The sequence below is a fragment of the Gouania willdenowi genome, chromosome 6, assembly GCF_900634775.1.
Source record: "Gouania willdenowi chromosome 6, fGouWil2.1, whole genome shotgun sequence".
Classification (NCBI taxonomy): Eukaryota; Metazoa; Chordata; class Actinopteri; order Blenniiformes; family Gobiesocidae; genus Gouania; species Gouania willdenowi.
The window spans coordinates 19676941-19700382 of record NC_041049.1 but is presented as its reverse complement, the minus strand read 5'-3'; the positions used below and the strand labels follow the sequence as shown (position 1 = coordinate 19700382).

The following is a 23442-nucleotide window of genomic DNA, read 5'->3' as shown; positions in this document are numbered from 1 at the left end:
ACACATCCTGTGAAATCAGTAAGTGAAATGAACACACAAAATTGCTTCCCCCCTCCCACACATGACAAAAAATAGACTAAATTAGACCATAAACACACAAAACGACTCCAAAAACAAAAATATTAACAGAAAAACAAACAAAAACAACAACACATTAAACAAAATGACAACAAAGGACTACAATATAATTTAAAAAACACAAAACAACCAAGAAAAATATACAAAATGACAACAAAAATACATTAAACTAGGGCAGGGCGATTTTGCCTAAAAAAAGAAAATCTCTGATTTTTTAAAGAAAAGTTTGAGTTTCGATTTTCAATTTTTTTTTTTCAATGCACTTAAAAATGACTGCAGACATCAGATATATTGTCAAAAGTGCAACTTTATTGCTGTGATTGTCCTCAAGAGTTAAAATGCATAGAACAATCCCAAAATAAACAGTAAATGAGGTTCTGTCATTCAACAATTTCAAGCTTTAACCCAGGTTTTAGCAAAAGTGTAACAGCAACTTCACAGTAGCTTAAATTTTCTGATTAAGAAATTGGATAACTACATATTTTATAACAAAACATTACAATAAATAAAAAAAATAAACCCTTCCCTTAGCATCTCAGCATAAAATGAAACATGCCTGTGGCACACATATAGCCTACTCAAAGGGTAAACACATGTAAACAAAGAGGGGACTGGCTCACATCACGCTACGGTAACCCACAAGGACAGAACGCGAAAAAACTGTGGTGGGGAGAAAAAAATTAAAAATTAAAAATGAATTAATATATAGACAAGAATGTATCCACAATGACAACAAAAATGTGCATAAATGACACAATAATATTCACGACAACAAAAACCTTTGTTTATTCCTATATTAATGTTTGTGCACTATTTATCCCACACAATTACACTGTACACTGTACTACATTGTGTGGGATACATCTCCAAATAAAAAGCTTATAACATGGAAATACTTTGGAAACAGTGACATTTTTTTTTAAATGTATTTAATGTTACAATCTTCAAGGACAATCAACCAAATTGTAAAAAAAAAAGAAAAAGAAAAGAAATGCACAGTATCAACACAAGAATATGTTAGAAAGAAATACGTTCACCCAAAACACGGTTTAAATTGGGTTATGTATTTAGTCCTGCAGTGCAGGGAGACAGTCCCAGTATACTTTCTAATCTAACCTTGCTATCAGGGAATGGTGAGCTCACATTTACACATCACCTATTTGTGGGTTTATGGGCTGTAAGCAGCTATTCACAACAATAGCTTTCTCTTTCCTTTCTCACATATGTCAACACGTGATTTACATTTTCGATCACTTAAAGTAAAAGATTAATGCTCAAAATCATCTAAAACATGCAGGAATGTCATTGAAGCATTAGAAAAGATCCTATAACTGCATTTTATCTAAAGGGAGAAAAAAAGCTTGCCCAAATTTAAATGGCTCAAAACTCAATCGTATATATACACACACACACACACACACACACACACATATATATATATATATATATATATATATATATATATATATATATATATATATATATATATATATATATATACACTGTATATATACACAGACATTCATATGTATATTTAAACTTTTCTTATATATAAAAACAGTATTTTCTCATATATATATTTTTACGTTTTGGACTCAGTTTATTGTTACACTATTGACCAGTTGTAACATTTTGGGTTAAATTACATTTTTTGTTTAATAATAATTTGGGTCTTGTTACATTTTGGGTCATTGTTACATATCGGGCTCTACCATGCCTCTCCTCTATTGGGTAATAAGGCGTTTTTTGCCATTGAACAACATGCCCTAGTTGGACAAACAAGTCCCTGACATGCACTTTGTTGATGAGGCAGGACATTCTCACAAGCATGGGGAGAACATGCACACTCTACACAAGAAGGCCACGATGCAACTGTGCTAATACAGATACAGATGATACTTACATTGGTTTCTTACTTTGGTTTGAATAGATATAAATGCAGGAGAGACTTTTTACGATTTGGAAGGTTAATGTTATAGTTTTTTGAGTATGTTCCTAAAAAAATTCACACACTGTTTATTGCAACTATTCTCAAGCTGTATAGCAGTGAAAATGACTGTAACATTTTACAAACATTATCATTTCCTAACCGAACATAATGCTCCATAGCAATCTGTACATGCATGTTTAAACTTTGTATTTGCACATGTCATTTGAGTTGATGTTTCTTTGGCAACTGAACTTCTACTTATGGTTTTGACCTTTGAGGTAAACAAGAACATAATGTGCTGTAATGTAGGTACATATCAGGTTCCACAGCTTGGAGAGCAGAGAGTGTTGGTACAGTAACAATGCAATGCAGCAGTTTGTTGCTGTTCACCTGCATCACCTGAAAACTCGGCCTTCCTGGAGCTGCTCAAATGGTGCTTTCTCTGTTTTTATCCTCTGGGCATTCAGCTACACAGATGGTGGCATGTCCATTTGTCGCTCTGTTAGCCGCGCCATTGGCCTCCTCCTTTTCTTCTTTAGCTTGATTCCTCAGGGCCAACTTTTTCTCCCTCTTGACAATCTTGAAGTAGAGGACTCCCCACAGCGAGTTGGACAAAAAGTACAGCCCCAAAACCAGGCCCATGAATCTCATCCTGAGAAGAGGTAGGCAGGGAACAAAGGATGAGGAAAATACGAGTCAAAAAGATTCCAGCAGATTTCAAAAAGTCATTCATTTTTTACACAAATCAAAAACCACAACAAGAGAAATACAATTTTATTGACCCACTGCTATCATTTGTTGGTATTTGTATAATATACTGTATAATGGAATATTAGTCAACATCGGTATAACTTTTTCCACTGATATTGAAAAACCAAAATGTGCTGTTGTGTGAGACAACATATAGACCTTTCTCACAACTTCTGTATTTTGTACCGGAAATACGCAGTCTTCATGGAAATCTGCTTCCTGTTGCGGTCAGGGCAACAAGTAAACAAGCAACAAGGAAGATTTCTTGAAGTGTATCAGGCTGTTCTTGTATTGCCCAAAAGCAGCCATATCTATTGTTCCACTCCTTCCCTGTTAACGGTGAAGCTAGACGAAAATGGGTTCAGGCTTTTCCGCGAGATGAAGGACCAACGTTTACTAATAAAAAGGGGAAGTACTTGTGTCTACAGCAGACACTACACACCAGAAGACTACATCTTGGGGATCATTGTTCGCAGCTTGAAACCAGAGTCTGCCCCTAGCCTTTTTCCTGGAACGATTACACCTCTAAAGGAAAAAGGGAGTCTGGTTATGAGCGGTGCCAAAAACGAAATCCGTTAACGTCGGTAAGAGTCGAGGTAAAGGAAATTGCAAAGAAAGCTTTGAGACTGGACCATGATTATGCGACGCCGCCGTTCGCGAGTAAGAAATTTGACTTCCTTTAATGTTAACGTTATGTCTTCATGGTAGAGTGGTGTGTTGTCTTCTTCAAACACTTTAACAGTTTGTCAGTATTTTTGCCACAGCTAAGTTAAAGACGTAAACAGCAATCCGTGCCTCATATCGCTGTGCTAAATTCCCCATCTATGTTGTTTTGATTTGTCATACTGGTTAACAGTTTAGTAACAGTTAGCCTGATTGCTCTCTAACGTTACTTACCTTGATACTTATGGACAAATTATTCGTGGAAAAATCTTTTATCCAGTTTCTTTTTCTTGGTGACAGAGTTTTCCTCCACGACTCTTGCCACTAATTTTGACTCTTGCCAAGCTAATTTTTGGCAAATCCGTGAGGGAAGGTGAGGCTTTCTGCTGTGTTGACATTTTAGCGGAAGTCCGCATACACTACAATTGCGTATTTCCGGTTATTGTGAGAAAGATCTATTGATTACAAATATGCAGAGGTGTAAAGAGTACTGATATATCCTACTCAAGTAGAAGTACTGTTACAAAAATGAAATTGTACTCAAGTACAAGTACAAGTAAGCCATACATAAAATACTCAAGTACAAGTAAAAAGTAGCTCAATTAAATAGTACTCAAACTAAAAGTTACTAGTTACTTTCACCCCCAAGTTTATTTGTGATAATAAATCTTGCCACGTCTCCCTTGCATACAGTAAACATCTCATGTATAAACTTAAAAAGTGACCAAATCTTGCACAATTGGAATTTATTTTATTTTCCACAAAGGCATCTGTATAAAATAAAAGGTTTGTCAAAAAGTACAATTATTTTTTAAATGAAAAAACACAAATTAATTTAATTCAAAATTTAAAAAGTTCTCACACTCTAAGTGTAGCGAAATGTATAAACTCTAAAACAGGGCTGTGCTAAATGTGCCATATGGGTAACAACATAATTGGTAGAAAACCCAACCTGACCCCAAGACAGTGGCTGAGCGTTGAGCAGAAATGGCACGACTAAGAATATATGGAATATAATCAGCATTTAATTGGTCGGCTATGATGTGATGCATTTGATTGGTTATTTCATTTTTTGCAGTTTTGCAATGTCCGTTGATCATTTTAAAACAAAAAATAATAATTTACTCAGTAACGGGTGGGTGTAGAAATGGAATGAATTACTTAACTTCTTTTAAAACATATTTAAGTACAAGTGAAATTACTGATTTAGAAATACACTCAAAAAAATACAACTACCCATTAAACCAACTAGTAATGTGAGTAATGTGAGTACTTGTAATCCGTTACTTTCACCTCTGCAAATATGGAACTTTTTCCATTACTGAAGTTGAATAACTTTTCTTTGTTTGCGCAGATTATGTTTATTTGTGGAGTACATCCAGTGAGGCATCACGTTAAGAGTAGACTTAACATGTTATTTCCATGGAGATAAATATATTGTGACCTAAAATTCCATTGGGAGGGAAGGCGTCTAATTATATGTCAGTATTGGTTAATATCGGAAATGGAAAATTTAGTGTTGGACAATATCGGCAATTTGGATAACAGCAAAAAGTTTGTACAGAGCCAGAACACAACACAAAAGCCACAAAACAACACAACACAAAAGTGAACAATCCAGGAAGAAGAGTGAAGTAACAAAAAAAGTTTTTTAAATCCATAGTAAAGAACCAGAAGTGAGAATTGAATGAATACTGGCAGTAGTCATTTATACATACATACAATTTACTCCAAGTATTTGTTTAATTTTAGCTTCCGGTTAAAACTTTTCTCCAGAAGGGTTATTGGATAAGTGACATGAGAAAATAAGGTTGAATCAGTACCTGAATGCATTAGAGTCATATAGCCGACATGCTCCCCTGCCTCCACACTGCTTGGTTCCCCACTTTAAACACGTTTGGTCAATCAGGGCTCCAAAGTAAATTGGGGGAGGAATTCCACCTAATAACACAAAATCACCTGTTATCATATAGTTGTAACATGGGAACCATAGCATTTAGTTCTTCAGTAAAAACAAAAAAAACTCTACACATGTTGTTTAGGTTGAAATAAATTGGCTTCAATGCTCACCCAGGGTTCTCACAATCAATGTCTGCATTCCCAAAGCCAATGATTTCAGGTCAGGCGCGATGGACCTGGAATAATTAGCAAACAATGGTATGTGATGGTTTTTAACAGACATGTTGACGACAGAGGGCAGAGTAATCTATTTGGTAACACTTTACTTGAAGTTTTATTATATATAAGGCTGACATTACGCTGTCATTAGCATGAATAAGGTGTCGTGAAGGCTGTGTCTGAGCTGTCATTAAATGTCACTAAATTAAGATACCTTTGGAGCTATGTTGGCATTTTATGGGTTAGGTGGAGGGATCTAGTGGGGTTAGGTATAGTTAGGGTTAGGTTTGTGGTTATTTTCTTTCGATGAAACCCCCTGAACGGTTCTGGACCTTTCAGTTTGGTATGGGGAGTCAAAGGCAAGACAAGGGCCGGCACGTTTCTCAGGGTTCTCTGTTCCATACACCGTTCATCAAAGAGTTTGTGAAGGTGTATCAGTGTCTGATGTGTCTGAGACGTGGGGTAAGGTTTATGTAGGGTTACGGTTAAGGTTCGGGTAAGGGGTTAGGGTTAGGTGAAGGGATCCAGTGGGGTTAGGTAGGGTTAAGGTTGGAGTAACAAAGCGTTCGGGTTAGGGTTAGCGTTTGCGGCACTAACCCGGCACCGGACACATCTGCCGCACGAAATGTTCCGCAGGTTTTGTAGCATCAAATAATGTCCCCATTCGCTTCATATGCGCGTTTGAAGCGAAGCACCACCCACCAACGACACATCCAACTTGGTGAGTTTCACTGCCTGCTGAAGCAAGGAGCTGCACTCATTTTTCTCCTCTCATAAACATAAACCACCACTGAAAAAAGCCAGTGTGATTAGCAGCTAATGCAATCCTAGCTCAGTGCCGACTTTCAAAGATGAAAACTACAGAGATAACTTTTACCTGCTACTACCACCTCCTCGCTGATTCTCCTCCACGCCAAATCCTTGCTAGTCCGGTCCCGGTTATAAAGGCCGTGTCATACAGCTCCAGGTGGTCACACACAGCTTCTACTCCATGGTTGAACAGACCAGTGTCCATGTTGACGGCCTGACGTCATCCTCAACAAAGACTCTGATTGGCTTTTGTCGTGTGAAACGGTTGCACGAGTTCAATATTTTCAACTCTTACGAATGTGCTAATATAACTAAAAATCGGGAGCGCGCTCACACGGCCAACGCTCTTAGTGCGCGGATCGGACCTCACCACTGCACAGGAAAGATCTGGGATGCATCTATCCATTGACTTTGTATGTAATCTGGTCGCACAAACATTTTGTGACGCATTCGGTGTGAACGCAGCATTAGGGTAACAAACAACACTTAATGACACCTTATTCATGCTAATGACAGGTTTCATGTCATAATAATGACAGCGTAATGTCAGCATTTATGTATAAAACTTCAAGTAGTGTTACCTTCTTTTTAGCTGTACTTTGTTTGGGTTACATTACAGTAATTAGTCAGCTGTTTTTACCTGAGCAGGACGATATAACCCGGCGTCCCCCCAACGGCAGAAATGAAGGACCCAATAACTGACAGAGCCATGTAGATTTTGAACGAGCTGTCACAGTTACTATCCCGAGGACACTGGCCCAAAACTGTGGACATATTCACAGCTGGGGTCATTGTCTCACCGACACACGTACAGTTGTTGAAGACCTAAGAAACCAAAGAAACAAATAGTGAATTATACACATTTGTTGCTGTGTTTAATGCTGTAGCAACTGAAAAAAATCTCGTTATATGTTAAAGGTGTCAGCAATGATCCTTATCGCCACTTTTAACTCAGCTGGAGAGATAGTGTAGGCCTCATAGATCAATAAATCAAAGACACCATTTTGATTTTGGTTTTTTATGGAGTTCCCAGTGATAAGACATCACTGCACAAGGCATTAGTTTGGGCTATATTTGGGTGCTTGCGTGGAAAACCACAAAATCAACTTTCAATCTGTGAAAACATCAGAAATGTGTTGGAAAGTCACTTTGGCAGTGTTTTTGGGGCCCACTGGCATCAGTAGTGGATGGGAACAACTCTTCGATTAAATACAGGTACAGTTTTAAAAATGTCATGGATGTTTGCCGGCAGTTTTAATACCTAACATTTAAATTACATATATGAGGTGTATGAGCTTAAGGGGTCCATGCAATCGCATAGTCTGCATATAGCCAGAAACAGCTGTGGATATATTGAGTCAAAAGTGACTTTTTTGAGCATCTAGTATGCTGTATTTCTATATACTGTATCTGCTTACCATGTTCTTGCTTGTCCCAGTGGTGGACTGGCAGCCTGCCAGGCAGGGGGAGGCATACGTTACGCCGTTGTGGGCACACACGGGGTCCCAGTGCTTGAGTGAGCAGGAGCAGCCCATGTTGCACTGTGATACCAAAGTCTCCTTATTGTAGGACACTTGGGGAACTCTGGTGGGTAATGACACCACAAGGTTAGCCCCAAACCTCGGAATGGGTCCGGCATGCAAACTGTTTGCTGTGCACATGTGTGAGGGTAATACTCACCCTTGGTATGAAACAGTAAGCCCAGCCACCTCTGCGTTATCACAGTAAATGAAAATCTGACAGAAGAGCAAACAAAAGGACCCACAAGTGGCTGCTATGGCCATCCTGGCTGCACCGACAGAGCCCCACTTAAAGTGTTTGAGCAGAAATCCTCCTGTGATGATGCCCAGAGCGACAGCCGGCAGATTCAAAGCCCCTGGAAAGATGGTGGAGAGATGGAGCATGTGTTTTCACTGCGCTTCATGTCACATGATCAAATGACATCAATGGCTAAATTTGCTATAATTAGTCCTTTTAACCTTTCTTTTTCATTCTCTGAGCTTCATTTAAGTTTCTATCAAACATTTTCCATGTGAGATGTTTTTAGGATAATTGCATTGTGGGAGAACTGCAGTCAGGTGTTTAATTTGTTCTAGTGTTTAGTGGAATCCTGTGCATTATTTAACTATTCAATGGACAGCCATAAAATACCATTTATAGCACCTTGAAACACAAGAGCACACAAAAGAGAAGACATGCAGAGGGCTATTTACTGCTTCCAGGCAGCTTTATCACTCACAGTCACACTTCCCTTCATAAACAGTATTGTTTGAATTCTTTGACAACAAAGCACTGCAAAAGCAAGATGCATCCGGGCCATTTAATGCTCCATACCTATGAAGAAAATGGCCCTGGAGGCGGCCTGGCCAAACACCTGCTCCATGTACTTTGGCTTGAATGTGATCATGCCAATGAAGCCATTAACAGCTACCAGATAGGTGAGGATTAGCATCGAGTAGATGCTGCTGCTGAAGAGTCTCTTTAGGGATGGGATGAAATCTAGGAGAAAAAACAAAGACACACTTTTGAAATGATCCAGTGTTGTTCGCACAAAACTCTAACCCAGTGGTTCCCAACCTTTTTTGGATCATGACCCCATTTTAACATCGAGCCTTTCTGGCAACCCTAGACATTTTTTTTTCTAGAATTTAGTGTTTTTAGTATTAGTATTTATATTTGACAAAGTGAAAGTATAGAACACAGTTGTTTAAGATTGTATGTTGTTTTAAATTTTAAAAAGAATAATAATTAAAAAAATTTTTAAAGTTTTTTATCAATTACTTGACATTTCAGGTGAGCCTATTTAAACTCCAGGCAACCACACATGGGGTCCCAACCCCAAGGTTGAAAAACACTGCCCTAACCCCTCTTTCCTCATTGTGGTTCATTTTACTAAGTCTTGCAATAATTCCAACTTTATTGGAGGATGTGGTCTGAAACAGTCATTTTTGTCAAATGCATTTCATTGCTGATTTTGTTAAAGCATTACTTATCTTTTCACTGCATCAATCAATTAATAATAAACATGCAATACAATACATTATTGGGATACTAAACCATTTCAGGTTGTTTGGCCGAGTTGAGTATTTCATAATTTCAATATTCTACCATCCAAATCGTACTTGAAACAGAAAAGAATATAGAATGAAGTTATTGAAACAGTGACCTAAAGCTTTTAAGATTCTTAATTAACTCTGTCACAAAGATAAAGTTTGGGTTATTATTAATGATAAGCATTTATCCACTAGTTATGGGGAGCTCAGTTAACTAAAACACTAGACCTTAGGCTAATAATGCTAGCACTATCTCAGCAAAGACAAGTAAATTCTTATACATTAGACTAAACATAATGCGCACACACACGCACGCACGCACACACTCACCTAAAAACACCCACTTGTAAACCCAAAGACATCCAGCAGTGGTACAAATTGAGCATAGCAATAGTTCAGGCAGGCAGCTGACGTCAAGCCAGTCACACCTCCAATCAACCAACAGTCCAGATTGGTTCCCTATTGGTCAAAGCATACGGGATGCACGACCTCCTGAGCAAGCATCTCGCAACCCACCTCCACCACTACTCCTCCAGGTCAGTAGGTATCCGACCAACTGGGTGTCATTTCGTCATCATTAACATCTGCTCTGCTCTGTTCCAGGGGGTTTCTGCTAACCGCTCTCCTTGCTTTAGCCTTTAGCTAGGGCTCATGGAAGGTCAAGAAGAAGTGTGTAAGCTCACGGAAAGGGCAAGGAGGTTTCAGAACAGACCCATACCACCACATATTAAATTGCATGCAAAAGAATGTAAAGCGCTTGAAGGCGCAATATACTGTAAATTCCAATGCATTATTGTTGTAAATAAATAATTTATTTTGACTAAAGCAGTCCTGACTGAACTTTAATTAGCACTCGCACACCATTAACTATGGAAATGTTTGAAGACACTACCAGATATGCCCTTATAAAATGCACTAGGTTATTCTATCATGGTAGCAGTGTCACTCCTACATAGTTTCTGTAAGTAAAGACTCTGAACTATTGGTTATTTTTAAAGGTCAAACATGGTTGATGATTCAACACAGGAAGACAATTTCATTGGTTTTGAAAATTGTCAGCTTTATCACCTTGAGTCCGTGTGAAGCAAATTCAGCTATTTTCATCTAAACACATTAAATAGGTCAAAATTGTATTCCTTAAAACATGTACAAAGCCATTCAACCATTTAGAATGTAACTGTGGAGCTAGGCTTCACAAACTGTGAAGTAAGGTACTGGGCGGGTAAGAAATCATAGTCTCATTACATAACGGAGCCATCATTAGCATAAACCCGACCCTGCTGCTGAAGCGCACCAAACTTCCGCGGCCTCCAATGAGCGCAATTCGGCCCCTAGTTGAAAACAAACCACATATTCGGACTCAGGGGAATAAAATGCATCCGCTGGTGCTACATTTTCAATGAAATGTGCACTTTTTATGCACCGCAATTTAGCTTTTCGCCTCCAGCGGGCTCAGTTCCTACTCTACCCAGGAGGGATGCACATATTCGGACTCGGGCGGAGCCGATTTTTCCGCTGACGCCTCGTTTGGCCTGAACCAAGCACTTTTGGAAAACCAATGGGAGAAGCAGTATCGATGCTGGAGATACTTTCACACTGCTCTCTCCCATATTGGTTTAATGGAAGCGGCGCTCTTCCTGTGCGTGGGCGTGGTTCCAGCGTCTCTAACTGACACTCCCCTGGTGTTTAAGAGCAGAAAGAAGTTTGTTTGTTTTTCCATGATTTTGACACCTAATTTTATATACTTAGCAATTTCTTTCATCTTTCAAATTTGGCTCAGTGGTCAATGACACATGTTTCTGCTTTACACAGACTTTAAAGATCAAGCCTTTTTCTGATATTTCTTATCTAGATTTGTGTTACCTTTGGCCAACTCCACCAGAGAAACATCTTTTTCCTGCTCCTCATGGTTTGGTTCTTGCTCTGGGATGAAGTTCTCCTGCTCTGCCACTGTGTCAAGCTCTGTGTTGGTTTCCTCTTCTTCCTTTGATCTCTGCTTGGGTAGAGACTTGGGGAAGAACCAGAAGGGGATACTAGACATCAGCATCACTATGCCAGTGATGATGAAGCCCAGCCACCAGGCTCCCACCCAGCGGGAATCCTTGTGTGTGATGGTGATGGCCTCTGAGGAAGAAGATGGGAAAATAACCAAATGAAAATGTAACCCTTCATCTCCCTATACACATTGCATTTAACAGTCTTCTATCTGTTAAGACATTAGAATAAAAAAAGTATTCTTACGGTGTATCAAATATAATTTGGGGCTGCTACTTCCTGATTATGGGTGCAACTTCCTTTGTGACAGTTAGATAAATTACACATAAAGAACAAGGCTAACAGTAAATGTACAAAATTAGTCAAAATATACACAAGATGATGCAGGGGGGAGGGGAACCCCACAAAAGTCACAGCAAAATACACAAAAGGACAACATAATTTACCATAGAACAACAAATTTTACCAAATACAACAAAAGAAACAACACAAAATAAACCCAAATGACTCATAACACAATAAATATAGCAACAATACACACAATGACAAAATGACTGCGAAAACACACATAAATAACAGGAAAAAAAACACAAAATGACAATTAATATAAACAAATGACTCATAACACACACACAAAAACATCAAAAATATAAAGAATGACTCACAAAACACAAAAAAGGATAACGAAAATGTCAAAACCTTTTGTTCTTTCAATGCTCAGATTGGCCTTTATTTTAAACGAATGTTAACCTTGTGGCCTTTGGATAAAACAGTCAAATTTTTGTGCCCCGCTGTGATAAAAGTTGACCATCTCTGTCTTACAGGAATGAGGTGAATGGATACTTGCCTCCAAAGAAAATATGTTTGATTAATTATTCTTAATCTTTCATTCCAAAGCTAGTTACAGTATGTAAGAACGTACATACCTAAATCCACAAACCCAACATCGACATAGACTTTGGCGAGAAAAGATCCAAGCATGAATCCAACCATTGGTCCAAGAATTCCCACTGTGTGTATACAGGCTGCCCATGTGGAAATACACACAGAGAAAAAATAAAATAAAGTTACATTGGGAAGAACGTACCAGAATGCCAGAATGCTACAAATTAAGCCCAGAGCTTAGGCTAAGTCAATAGTTACTTTTAAAAAAAAAAAAAGAGGAGGGATAGTCTTTTGACAGCAATAACAATGCGTAAAGGTGTGTGAAAGCCATGAAAAGAGTGACTAACACAAATAGAAAGCTGTATTCTCTGGAGCAGAGAAATCATCCAGGTAAGAAACTCCCAGAGGCATGATGGGAGTCTCTCCTATCCCTCGCAACATGTTCCCTAAGAACACGTAGATCCACATGGAGGAGCCGGCTGCTTTCTCACAGGCTGAGGAGAGAGAAATACTTGGCTTAATGTACATCTGATTTACATTATAGAAGGAGTGAAGTTGTGTTATGTGTTATACCCTTTAGGGCTTCGTGGTCGGGTGTCTCGTCTGTGTCTGTGACGTTGTGTTTGGACAGACAGGGCAGGATCCTCACACTGTCATTGGAACCAGTGCTGTGAGACATACTGGTCTCATACTTGTACCTGGAAGAGGGGGAACAATCAAAGTACTACATATATCTCTGATCTTTACATCAAATACAGTTTCTTGATGAGGGCGATGGGAACAACACACAGTATGTATTTTAAGTTTGGGTGAGAAAACACATGACACCATAAATATTTATTCTAAACCAGAGGTTACCATCCTTTTTCTGGTCATGACTATATATATCAAGTCAATTTACCATTTAATTATTATTATTTTACTTTTTTTTACCTCTAAAAGCTGGATTCTTTCTATGGTTGTTTAACAATGGAAAAAGCTCCCACATAAACTACACTGATTTAAAAGTCTATTACAAAGATAAAAATAAAGTTCAATTCAACCGATTTTCTTTTTCTGCATTTTCTGAGCGAGGCCATTAAAGATGAACAAAACAAATACTAGGGCACGTACGGTCCTTGGAAGAAGTGAGGCAAAGCTGTGAGGAAGCACCCAGTAGCCATGATCAACACACCCATACCAATCAGCCTGGGACGATGGAGTTTAGCACCAAAGTAGCTAACAAAAGCAACTACCAATAGGTTACCTGGGAACAGATAAGCAAAATACACAGAGTGTTGAATGAAAAAGTTAAGGACTTCTGATTCGACAACTGTTTCACTTTGCTTAATATTACTCTCCAGTTAGAGGAACTTGGTAACACATGGAGATGCTCACCAAACTGAACTTACCCATTTCAAAGCTGCCATCTATAACGCCGATCAAAGAGCTGGGGATATCAAAGCGTCTCTCTATCTGGGTGATGGAGCTCTTCATATAAGCTCCACCAAAGGCTTTGGCAAAGTATACGAAAGCCATGGATACCAGAAAGAGCTGCAAAATACAGACACTCTAAGATGAAGCTGTTGGAGAACAAATAGGAACTAAGCAGAACTGAAACAAATTGAGTAAATTTTTTAACCCTATTATAGTGAATATAACTGAATAGGTTTTAGGACTCTTCAGTAGAATAAAGCTGAATCAATGGTTTGTATGGATTAAAATGGGATACAAATAAATTGAAACAATCTAAATGACATTATATAATGACATTAATGGAACAAAGCACTGTAAAGCCAAAAATGTTACCAGACTCAAAGTCAACATTTTCCAGAACTTTAAAGGTTGGATGACTGCCTACTTATGCCTAACTGATAACAGTTAAATTAAAGTGCTGTATGAATTAGGTTTATTTTTTTATAATCCCTATTTGAAACAATGGGTCTTTCATTCTTAGCATGTAATTCCTTAAATCTATTAAGTTGTGTTTTTCAGTTATGCTTACTTATAAACAAATGTAGTTTCATTTACTCAAAAATGATTAGTCAAACTTACTCAAAAACAAAGAACACGTTACACCAGCTTGACATAATTAAGTTAGTAGAACTTTTTCTATAACTTTGAGTATGAACTACTTCATCGATTTTATTATTTCAAGCGTTCAGTGAGGGTTGTGTTGCTTTACCCAGACTATCAAAATAAGAGAGTTTCAAGCAGAAACTCACTGTGCAAAAATACCTTTCATGGCTAAAACAGAGCATGTGATTTAGTCCAGAGCGCTATTGAGGATTGATGAAGGCATTTGAATTGTTTTGATCAAACTTATCGGTAGTTCAACTTTCTTTATTATTTTGTATTTTTTGCAGGATTACACCAAACAAAACATTTAGGGGTCTATTCTCCCATCTGGACTTAAGTGCTTTTTTGCGCGCCTGCAGTTACGCACTTCTCTCCTACGCGTATTCTCCGGTCCAGGCTGCTGACACGCCCACCACGCGTAAGGTAGACCAAAAGCGCGTATGTGTGAATGAAGGCGGGCTGAAGGAAAGGAGGTGGTGATGTCATTTTTTTGGGGTCTGTCGAGAAATCACGGAACATGGAGTTTTCCCATCGCTTGTAAATGTCATTGTAATCCGTGAAAATGATAAAGTTCACTTTTATTTGGAAATGCCTTCATTGATAAACAATGTAACAGGTTGATTTGATCAGATCATTGATCAGATTATTGCAGTGTGACTGAATCACAGCGAAAGTCTCTTTCCTTGATCATCATCATCATCATCATCAGCATCGCTGTAAAGCTTGACTGAGTTAGATACACTGGAGGGACCTGATTTAATACAAAGGGATGTTTACAGTGAAACAGAACTATTGGCTTCCATTATACACAGTTTTAAATATAAGTTGTTTAAAGCAACCTGAGCTGAGCCTCATTAAAATATGTGAGGGAACAGTTTCTGATCCATCCTCATCTGCATATGACAGCTTGTTTCACTCTGTAGTGGATCAAACTGACTTCACGTTGGACATAGTTGAGTCACTGTGACCAACGTGGACAGAAGTGTGTGTCTGGGATGAAGGCGCGCAGCGACTGACTTAAGTACAGGAGGAGAATAGCACGCACCCAAAAACAGCAACGCTGCGCGGATTTTTAGACTTACGCACATGTGAGAATAGAGCCCTTAGACTTTGAATAGAATTCATTGACACAAACAAATATATTCTTTTTCCTTTCTTTTTTTTTCTTTTTTCAAAAAGACATAATCCAACTCTGCTGCGACACATGCTTTAGAGCTTGTTAATGATTAGGAAGGATTCAAAATGGGTTGTAGGTCACAGTGTTATTAAGGGGAATGCACTGATAATATTTAAAAACAAAGAAAAATAATTAATGATTCTCAAACTGAGATTCGGCCATTGGCTGACGAGTCCTAATGCCTCTCCTTTTATTGTATCTCTGTCAGATGTAACATGTAGTAAACTGTGACACCATGATAACCCTAAAGCCTTGAAACGGCTCTTGCATAAGGAGACGAGCAGCCATTCTGCTGGGTGGCTTTTGTCCCAGAAATGCAGACAAACATAATTTACATGATATATTTACTTTAATCACTGATCTGATGAGATACTATCAATGTCAGGGAATTCCATATTGTATATATACAAATACTCTATGTTTAGATTCATCAGTTTTATAGTTGTTTAGTTATCTTTAGTCACACTTGAAAAAAAACCTAATAAATATGCTGAATCATAAATGTTTAGCAAGCTGATGCGATTAAGATTTTGGGTTATCTAATGTAAACATTTTTACTTTTGAAAAATATTTATATTTATCTTTTTTTTTAATCATTTTTGTTTTTTATTATTTTCAGAACATAGCGTTGTGTGTTCTATACAGAGAGCGAAGATACTTGCATATACATACAGTAATATTGAGCAAATAGGTAACAGGTCAAAATAAAGCATGTAAGATTAAGATAAGTCTGTCCCTCTGTTCTCAGTCATTGCAACACAAGTATGCATAAAAGAAAAGTAGAGTAAAATACACCCCATCCAACCCATACCCACCCATCCCACCCCAAAGACCCCAGGAATGGACCCAAAAGGAAATAAAATCAATAATGGAAGGAGGAAAAAAAAGAGAAAAGAAAGTAGTGAAGCTGTTCATAATACGACTTTAAGAGTTCTTATGGTGTTTTAGACTGAAATGAAAATAATTATATTTATTCTTATAAAAAAATAATAATTTTACAAACCTTAAGCTTAGAACAACATGCATTTTGTGCTTTTTTGCCTTCTTTCTTCATGATGTTGATTTGTGATGCGGAGCTTCAATAAAAAAAACCTGCAAAGAGAAAACAAAGTTAGGGCCAAAAGTGTTTACACAAAAAACTACAAAACATTAAAAAACTATATATATATATATATATATATATTTTACATTTTGCTATTTTAAAGATTTCAGTGAAATAAGTGTATATTGGGATAGTCATCAATTTCATTTTGGTTTTTGAGTTTTCTTAAGAATTGATTAAAGAAACTTTTAGCAGAACCAACATCAGCATCTTGTCCCATGACAGTCCCTCACACACACTTTTCCAAATTGTAATTTTCATTAATTTCTTCCAATGCAGTGTCGAAAACGTAATTGCAATAATGTCAAAACAAAACCAGCAGATGTAATACATGGTCTTCTTAGTGAAGCGGTGATCAACAACAGAGATGATGTTTACCTTCCAGGCAGCAGAAGTCCTGTGAGGGAAGTCTGCTAAAGGCTTTTCTCTACCTGCAGGACTTTGTGCGGAACGCTGAAGGTTATCACAAATTATACCATCACCTGTAATCAGTAACTCAACGCTGTTGATCTTGTCCACAAACAGTCTTGCAGAGCCTCACACACAAACGTGACTGCACTGAACAGATGCCAGTCTGACCTCTATGGAAAGGTCCAGAGGTTCACAGACAACAAACACACACACATTTTACAGTCTCACACATCCTCCTCTGTGAACATCATAAGCCTGAATTATGGATCCTTTTTGGACACACAATAAACAGCAACAGCGTGAAACAGGCCAAAGCTTATTTGTGCTGTTGTTGGTACGCAGGTTTCAAAGAATCCACTGCTTTCCCCTCCAGGAGAACCTCAGCTTTTGTAAGACTGGGTGTTTCCGAGGCCTGATCAAAGACTTCCTGTTCTATTGATAGCCCCTAACAATGGAAAGGTATCTGCGACTGAGTGGCTGGATGAATAAACTACAGCATCCTATCTTGCACTTGATGGGATTATCAAGAATGAATCTTAATAAAAGTGTTTTTAAAGCTTTTCAATTCATTCCTCATCCTTCCTTTAATCAATAACTTTCTGTTCATTTAGGGACGGGTGTTAGAAACATTTCAATAACGTTTTACAAAGAAAAGCGTGAATTGCAGCAGATAATGAGAGGGTTTGATTGTTCAACTTGCACAGACCAACTGCAACCAGAGTTGCCTTGAATATTTTGACACACGTAAAACGTAACATCTCTATTTAGTGTGTGTGCCTTGTGACTGCATTTATATCTGTACTTTTAAAGATTAACTTTCTGTTAATTTAGGGACACATGTTAGAAACATTTTGATAAAGTTTTACAAAGTAAAGAGTTCAAAGATGAGGTAAACACCAATTACTGTAACCTTTTGGCAATAGTGTTAATGGTGGGAAGGAATCAGAATGCTTAGTCATACAATTACAGCTTTTCACGGTCTCTTTGACACATTTCTTGGAAAATCATTTGTATGTGTACTTTAAAAGACATTTATAAACTCTAAACCATGTAAAAAAAAAAGTCAATTAAAACCAAAATTATATTTGACTACTGCTCAGTTTTATTCAGTATTTCATGTACTACTTGAGTAATGTCATGTGACCGATACATGCTAGTATACAGTAGCTATATGAAACCTTTTACTTGTAAATGCAAGGAAAACTCTTATAAATAAATGAATAAATAGATTAATAATCAGAATGCTTTGACACATTTCTTGAAAAATCAATTTGCACAACAGGAAGTGCATTTCTCAAAACACCATGGATTACCTGGAAAACCCAGTCTATTAAATAAAATACATACTTCAACTGTCAAAAGTAAATATCTGTGTCAGTGAACATATCATTGTGATCAGAACGGTAAGTCCTTGTGCCATTGTGTACAAATAGGACAACCAATATGCTTAGTCAATATAACATGCACTTTGGAGGGAAGTTTTGATATAAACTAGGGCTAAAGTTTGCAGGTAAGTTTAGTTTATGACATTGATTACAAAAGATTGGTCAAGATTCAGAACAGTTTGTACTATGAATTCATGACAGACCACGTCATTGCGATTAAAAAAAAAAGAAAAAAAAAACACTAAAGTAGAATTGTGAACATATGCAGACAGTCTCCCAAAGGAAAACTGTACATGCAATACAGTAGTTTGCTGTTGACCAAAAGTCTGAATGATTGAGGTCAAAAGTTGTTCTCCCAACATTTGTCTGCAACCCTTCGACCAGCCTCGGTCTTTATTGAGAAAGTGCTCAACCAAATGTGACTCTTCTCATCAGGAACATGTGTATATCCTCAACTTCTTCTTCCTCCTCCTCAGTTTTGCTTCACTCCTCTTCCTCTTCTTCTCTCTGGCTGATGACCTTGTCCTTGTCCTTCCATTGTCAGACATTGTAACACTGTGTTGTGTATTGTGCTCTGGCTATTTATTTATGTAGTAAAATATTAGTTGATCTTCTAATGCTTAACACATTTCCCTTTGTTTTAGAACAAAATCATTTGCATTGATGTACCATTTCTTTAAACAAGTTGTTTTTTCTCTGGTTCTTTAAATCAATAAATGCAGGTCGATGATTGGATGCTTCTCCAGCTCCCCCTGCTGGCCACTTGGTAAAAAAAACCAAGACAGACAGACTGACAGACTGACTGACTGACTGATTGATTAGTTAGTTAGTTGCCTGAATTACTGAGAACCTTCAGACAATGCAATAGCAATGAATGCTACTTAAAGCTGCAGTATGTATTATTTTTTTTGGTGTTATTTGCTCAAAAATCCATAATCATCTTTAAGCATTTTGTAATCCAAAGTGTTCTGAGCGGACAGTGAATCTCTGCTCCTTCTCCTAGCTCTATTAATGAGCTTTATAAATACAGGAGTGTGACGCTGGACTTCAGCCAATCAGAGATGTTTCTACCAACAGGATGATCCCATATGCTGTTTTAAGCATTACTATTGGCTACTCGAGCTACTCGTCAAAAGTCTATGTGCGTTCACAATCTGAGAGTAGTGAAAGACCTATGGCAGATCTTCCAGTTTGAAGTCTCTAAAGCGGCTTTTGGCACAGCGGTTATACAGCAAAGAAAGAGGAAAAACTAGGACCGAGGTGGAGAAGCAACAGAATAAAAGCACAAACGTGTTTTGGAGGAACGGACTCCACGTAGGTTCCTCTGACTGTGTATGTGAGGCGGACTGTGCGCGATCCGCTTTCCGTCCGTGCGCAGTCTGCCCCACATACCGAGTCAGAGAGAGAGTGATAACAGACGGGATAAATAGCTTGTAAACCTAAGAGAAACATTATTGAAGGTGCAGAGAACAGACCCAATTAGTTTGCAGTCTGGATGTGGAGCGTCTGTCTGTTCTGATCAGCTGGGCTCGGCTGCAGCTGCTTGTGTTTGAGGAGTAGCTGTGAGCTTGTTACGGTCCTCACAGCAGTGAGTGACACATGCTTTCATGTCTCTAAAACATTAGAAAACTCTTCAATAACACAAGATGAAGTCCCTACATTTGTTACTAGTCTTTATAGAGAAAAAAGTTGCAAAGAGTTCCACAGTGTGCGTGTGCATGCAAGCGTCCACAAGATATGGGTAACTTTTGTTCAGGAGGGGAAGGGGGGTGCGCGGAGCGTCTCATGATTCTACAAACTGCAGCTATAAAGGGAGGGTCTGCAATCCTTTTCAATAACACTTTTTGTTATTCTGGTCTTTTCATTCTGAGAGTAGTCAATATATTAGATATTCAGAAAATGGAACAAAAAGAATCCTGGAATCCTATAAAATCATATAAAACCTCTGACCAATCCCTGTCATTCGGTCAGAATGTAATGGAATACGGGTGTAGGCTCTAAATATGGATTATTATCAAATTAAAGCAACCTGTTTACTTTTAATTCTCTGTATCTGTGTCTAATCACTTATCACTCTCGCTACATTTTGCTAGGTTAATAACCTGAATGAATAACTGGAAAATTAAAAGAAAAGGGTTTGGATTTTCAGGAATTCGATCTTGTGAGACTGTGATGGACTGGCGCCCTGTCCAGGGTGTACCCCCACCTATATCGCCCTTTGAGAACTGGACACCAGCAGGCCCTGAAAAATGAGTAAGCTTGTAAAACTAAAGTGTAAAACTGCAGTTTGACCAATAGGTGTCAGTGCTTGTCCATTTGTGCCAGATAAAACGCCATTCTTTTACCATTAATTGTAATTTTTCCTCAATGTTCGTGTGAGACTTTGGATAAGTCACTCTATTTAGTGTGTGTGCCTTGTGACTGCATTTATATCTGTACTTTTAAAGATAACTTCAATAACTTTCTGTTAATTTAGGGACACATGTTAGAAACATTTTGATAAAGTTTTACAAAGAAAAGAGTTCAAAGATGATGAAAACACCAATTACTGTAACCTTTTGGCAATAGTGTTAATGGTGGGAAGGAATCAGAATGCTTAGTCATACAATTACAGCTTTTCACGGTCGCTTTGACACATTTCTTGAAAAACCATTTGTATGTGTACTTTAAAAGACATTTATAAACTCTAAACCATGTAACTGTACTGTAACCGTCAACCATTAAAATAATTAATTCACTACAAAAAAAAAGTCAATTAAAACCAAAATTGTATTTGACTACTGCTCAGCTTTATTCAGTATTTCATGTACTACTTGAGTAATGTTATGTGACCGACACATGCTAGTATACAGTAGTTATATGAAACCCTTACACAATAAAAAGGAACTAATAAAATTGTATAAACCATAAATGAAATCAAATGAATATTTCAAAACATCAAAACCAGTGACATTCTTTCTGTGGCCTGAGCCTAAGTATGACTATGGCTTTTTTACTGTTTACTGGTGCAACATTGTTTGTAAGTGCACATATTCTGTAATACCTTCGACTCATTTTATGGTGTCAAAACAAAAAAAGTGAACAAAAAAAAAAAAAGCAGATCATCGCACAGGTTTTATGGTTCAACAAGAAATAATTTACCAATTTCAGTGGCATTGTAACTATGTATAAAGAACAAGATAATCGCAGGTTTGGACTGAGCTCAGCTAACAGTGAGTAACATAGTTAATAAGATTGTTTTTATTCTCCACAGTTGTGGCTGTCTGATCTGATGACCACATGAGAGTTCACAACATCATTTAGAATCTAATCTAAAGTCAGCATTTAGAGTCAAACCAATCTGAACATTGTTATTGTAATTTTTGTGTTTTTGCGGCGGCCATTTTTATTATGTTGTTGTGTAAAACATCTAAAACTTTCTGTTATTTTTGTAGTCATCTTGTCTACTTTCTTGTCATTTTGAGTGTTTTTGGAGTCATTTTGTTCATTTACTTGGCTAGGCTGCACAAAATTAGCATGTGGCCTCCAGATACCCAGGTTTGAATTATTCCCAAAGTGGAAAAAATAAGTGTTGAAAAAACCTAAAAGCGCTGTGGTGGGGAAATTAATAAATCATATTTACTCGTGTATTTTACTCATTGAAGGTATGCTTACTTATAAGATGTAACCTTCTACCTAGATGTGCCTTTCTTTGTCTTTCTTTTGGGAGAAGTCAGATGCTCTTACATGCCTCGCATCTCGCATAAACACGAGATAACCACCAGCTGCATCCCAAGGCTACAGAACTCCATACACACACGCACTACACACGCACTTATGCACATCATACGCATATGACAATTATCGGGTAGATACCGGTGGCGCCAAGCTTATGGGATCATCTGACACCCTTCCTTTTTTTCATCCTTGTGTGGGGTTTTGGATATCTGTACAAGTGTTTGTGCAGAAACTTTCCATTCATTCCTGTAGCATTTACCCGGCCGGGTAGACCGCGGCTCAGTGGTAGAGTGTGTTGTCCAGTAACCGAAGGGTTGGGGGTTCAAATCCCGCTCAAACCGAGTCATTATCGTTGTGTCCTTGGGCAAGGCACTTTACCCACGTTGCCTTGTATGAGTGAGTATGAATTGTGCATGAATGTTTGTGGTGGTCAGAGGGGCCGTAGGCGCGAAATGGCAGCCATGCCTCTGTCAGTCTGCCCTAGGGCAGCTGTAGCTACATTGTAGCTTACCACCACTGGCATGACTGTGTGAGTGACTGGTGTGAATGAATAATGGTTTCTGTAACGCGCTTTGAGTCTCCTCGAAGAAAGCGCTATATAAATTTTAAAAAATTATTATTATTATTATTATTATAACTCCTTTGATCGTGCTTCTTTGTACCTTTTCACTTAGTTTAGAATAAATCATTTTTTTATTAATTCATTAACTTTTTAGTCTGGTTCTCATCATTTTTCAACACAGAGCATCCACAACTGGTTAAAGACGAGGTAACAGTAAAATTGGCCACGACAGCTCGTACATAAGGAATAAAGAGTGAAATAATAAATCTCCTCAAATCAAAGATCAGATCAACAAAGTTGTTTATTGACGGTAGAAACTGAGGACTACAGATACTCCAAATAATCAGCCCTAATGTAGCTGTGCAAAATATTCTGTCTCCCACAAATGAGTTATCTTTCATGTTTTTTTTTTTTCCTTACTACAAGCTATTTCATTCACAAAGCATTTTAATCAAAAAATGAAATGAAACATCAAAAATGAGAGTTTAGAGCGAACAGCTCATAATGTGTCCGTGTACCAGTACCAGTCATTGACAAATGAGTTATAAATAATGATAGCAGTTATTTCTAAAATATTTAAATTATATCTTGAACGGTATAGTTTATAGCTCTTGTTGTAATGTGTGTGCAGTATAATGACAGTTACGTTGCCTTTTAAACTGAATAAGGACTCCATCTTTTTTGTTTTGCTATGTAACTGTTGGCTAGACAGGAAGTTGCACACATAGTTATAACGTAGAAGCCCGAG

The 23442-nt window shown here is 37.8% G+C and overlaps 1 protein-coding gene across 1 annotated transcript; it reads right to left on the bottom strand.

Annotated features, from left to right (window-relative positions):
- Positions 1 to 1576: 1576 nt before the first annotated feature.
- Positions 1577 to 17384, bottom strand: slco1d1 (solute carrier organic anion transporter family, member 1D1). Its single transcript, XM_028449696.1, has 15 exons — positions 16998 to 17384; positions 16521 to 16609; positions 13674 to 13815; positions 13396 to 13528; positions 12856 to 12980; positions 12630 to 12776; positions 12324 to 12422; positions 11266 to 11526; positions 8684 to 8848; positions 8030 to 8225; positions 7768 to 7933; positions 6990 to 7174; positions 5492 to 5556; positions 5245 to 5362; positions 1577 to 2660 (listed from the first exon to the last, which is right to left on the bottom strand). The coding sequence occupies exons 2-15, from the start codon at positions 16569 to 16571 to the stop codon at positions 2435 to 2437; spliced, it is 2079 nt and encodes a 692-aa protein (XP_028305497.1). The 5' UTR covers positions 16572 to 16609; positions 16998 to 17384; the 3' UTR covers positions 1577 to 2434.
- Between the last annotated feature and the right edge of the window lie 6058 nt (positions 17385 to 23442).

Excerpts from the sequence above, each read along its gene's own strand:
- slco1d1 (XM_028449696.1), bottom strand. The coding sequence starts at position 16,571 with ATGAAGAAAGAAGGCAAAAAAGCACAAAATGCATGTTGTTCTAAGCTT. Across the intron at positions 7,934-8,029 it reads CTTACTGTTTCATACCAAGG|AGTTCCCCAAGTGTCCTACA; the intron begins GTGAGTATTACC and ends ATTACCCACCAG. Across the intron at positions 5,557-6,989 it reads GGTTATATCGTCCTGCTCAG|GTCCATCGCGCCTGACCTGA; the intron begins GTAAAAACAGCT and ends TAATTATTCCAG.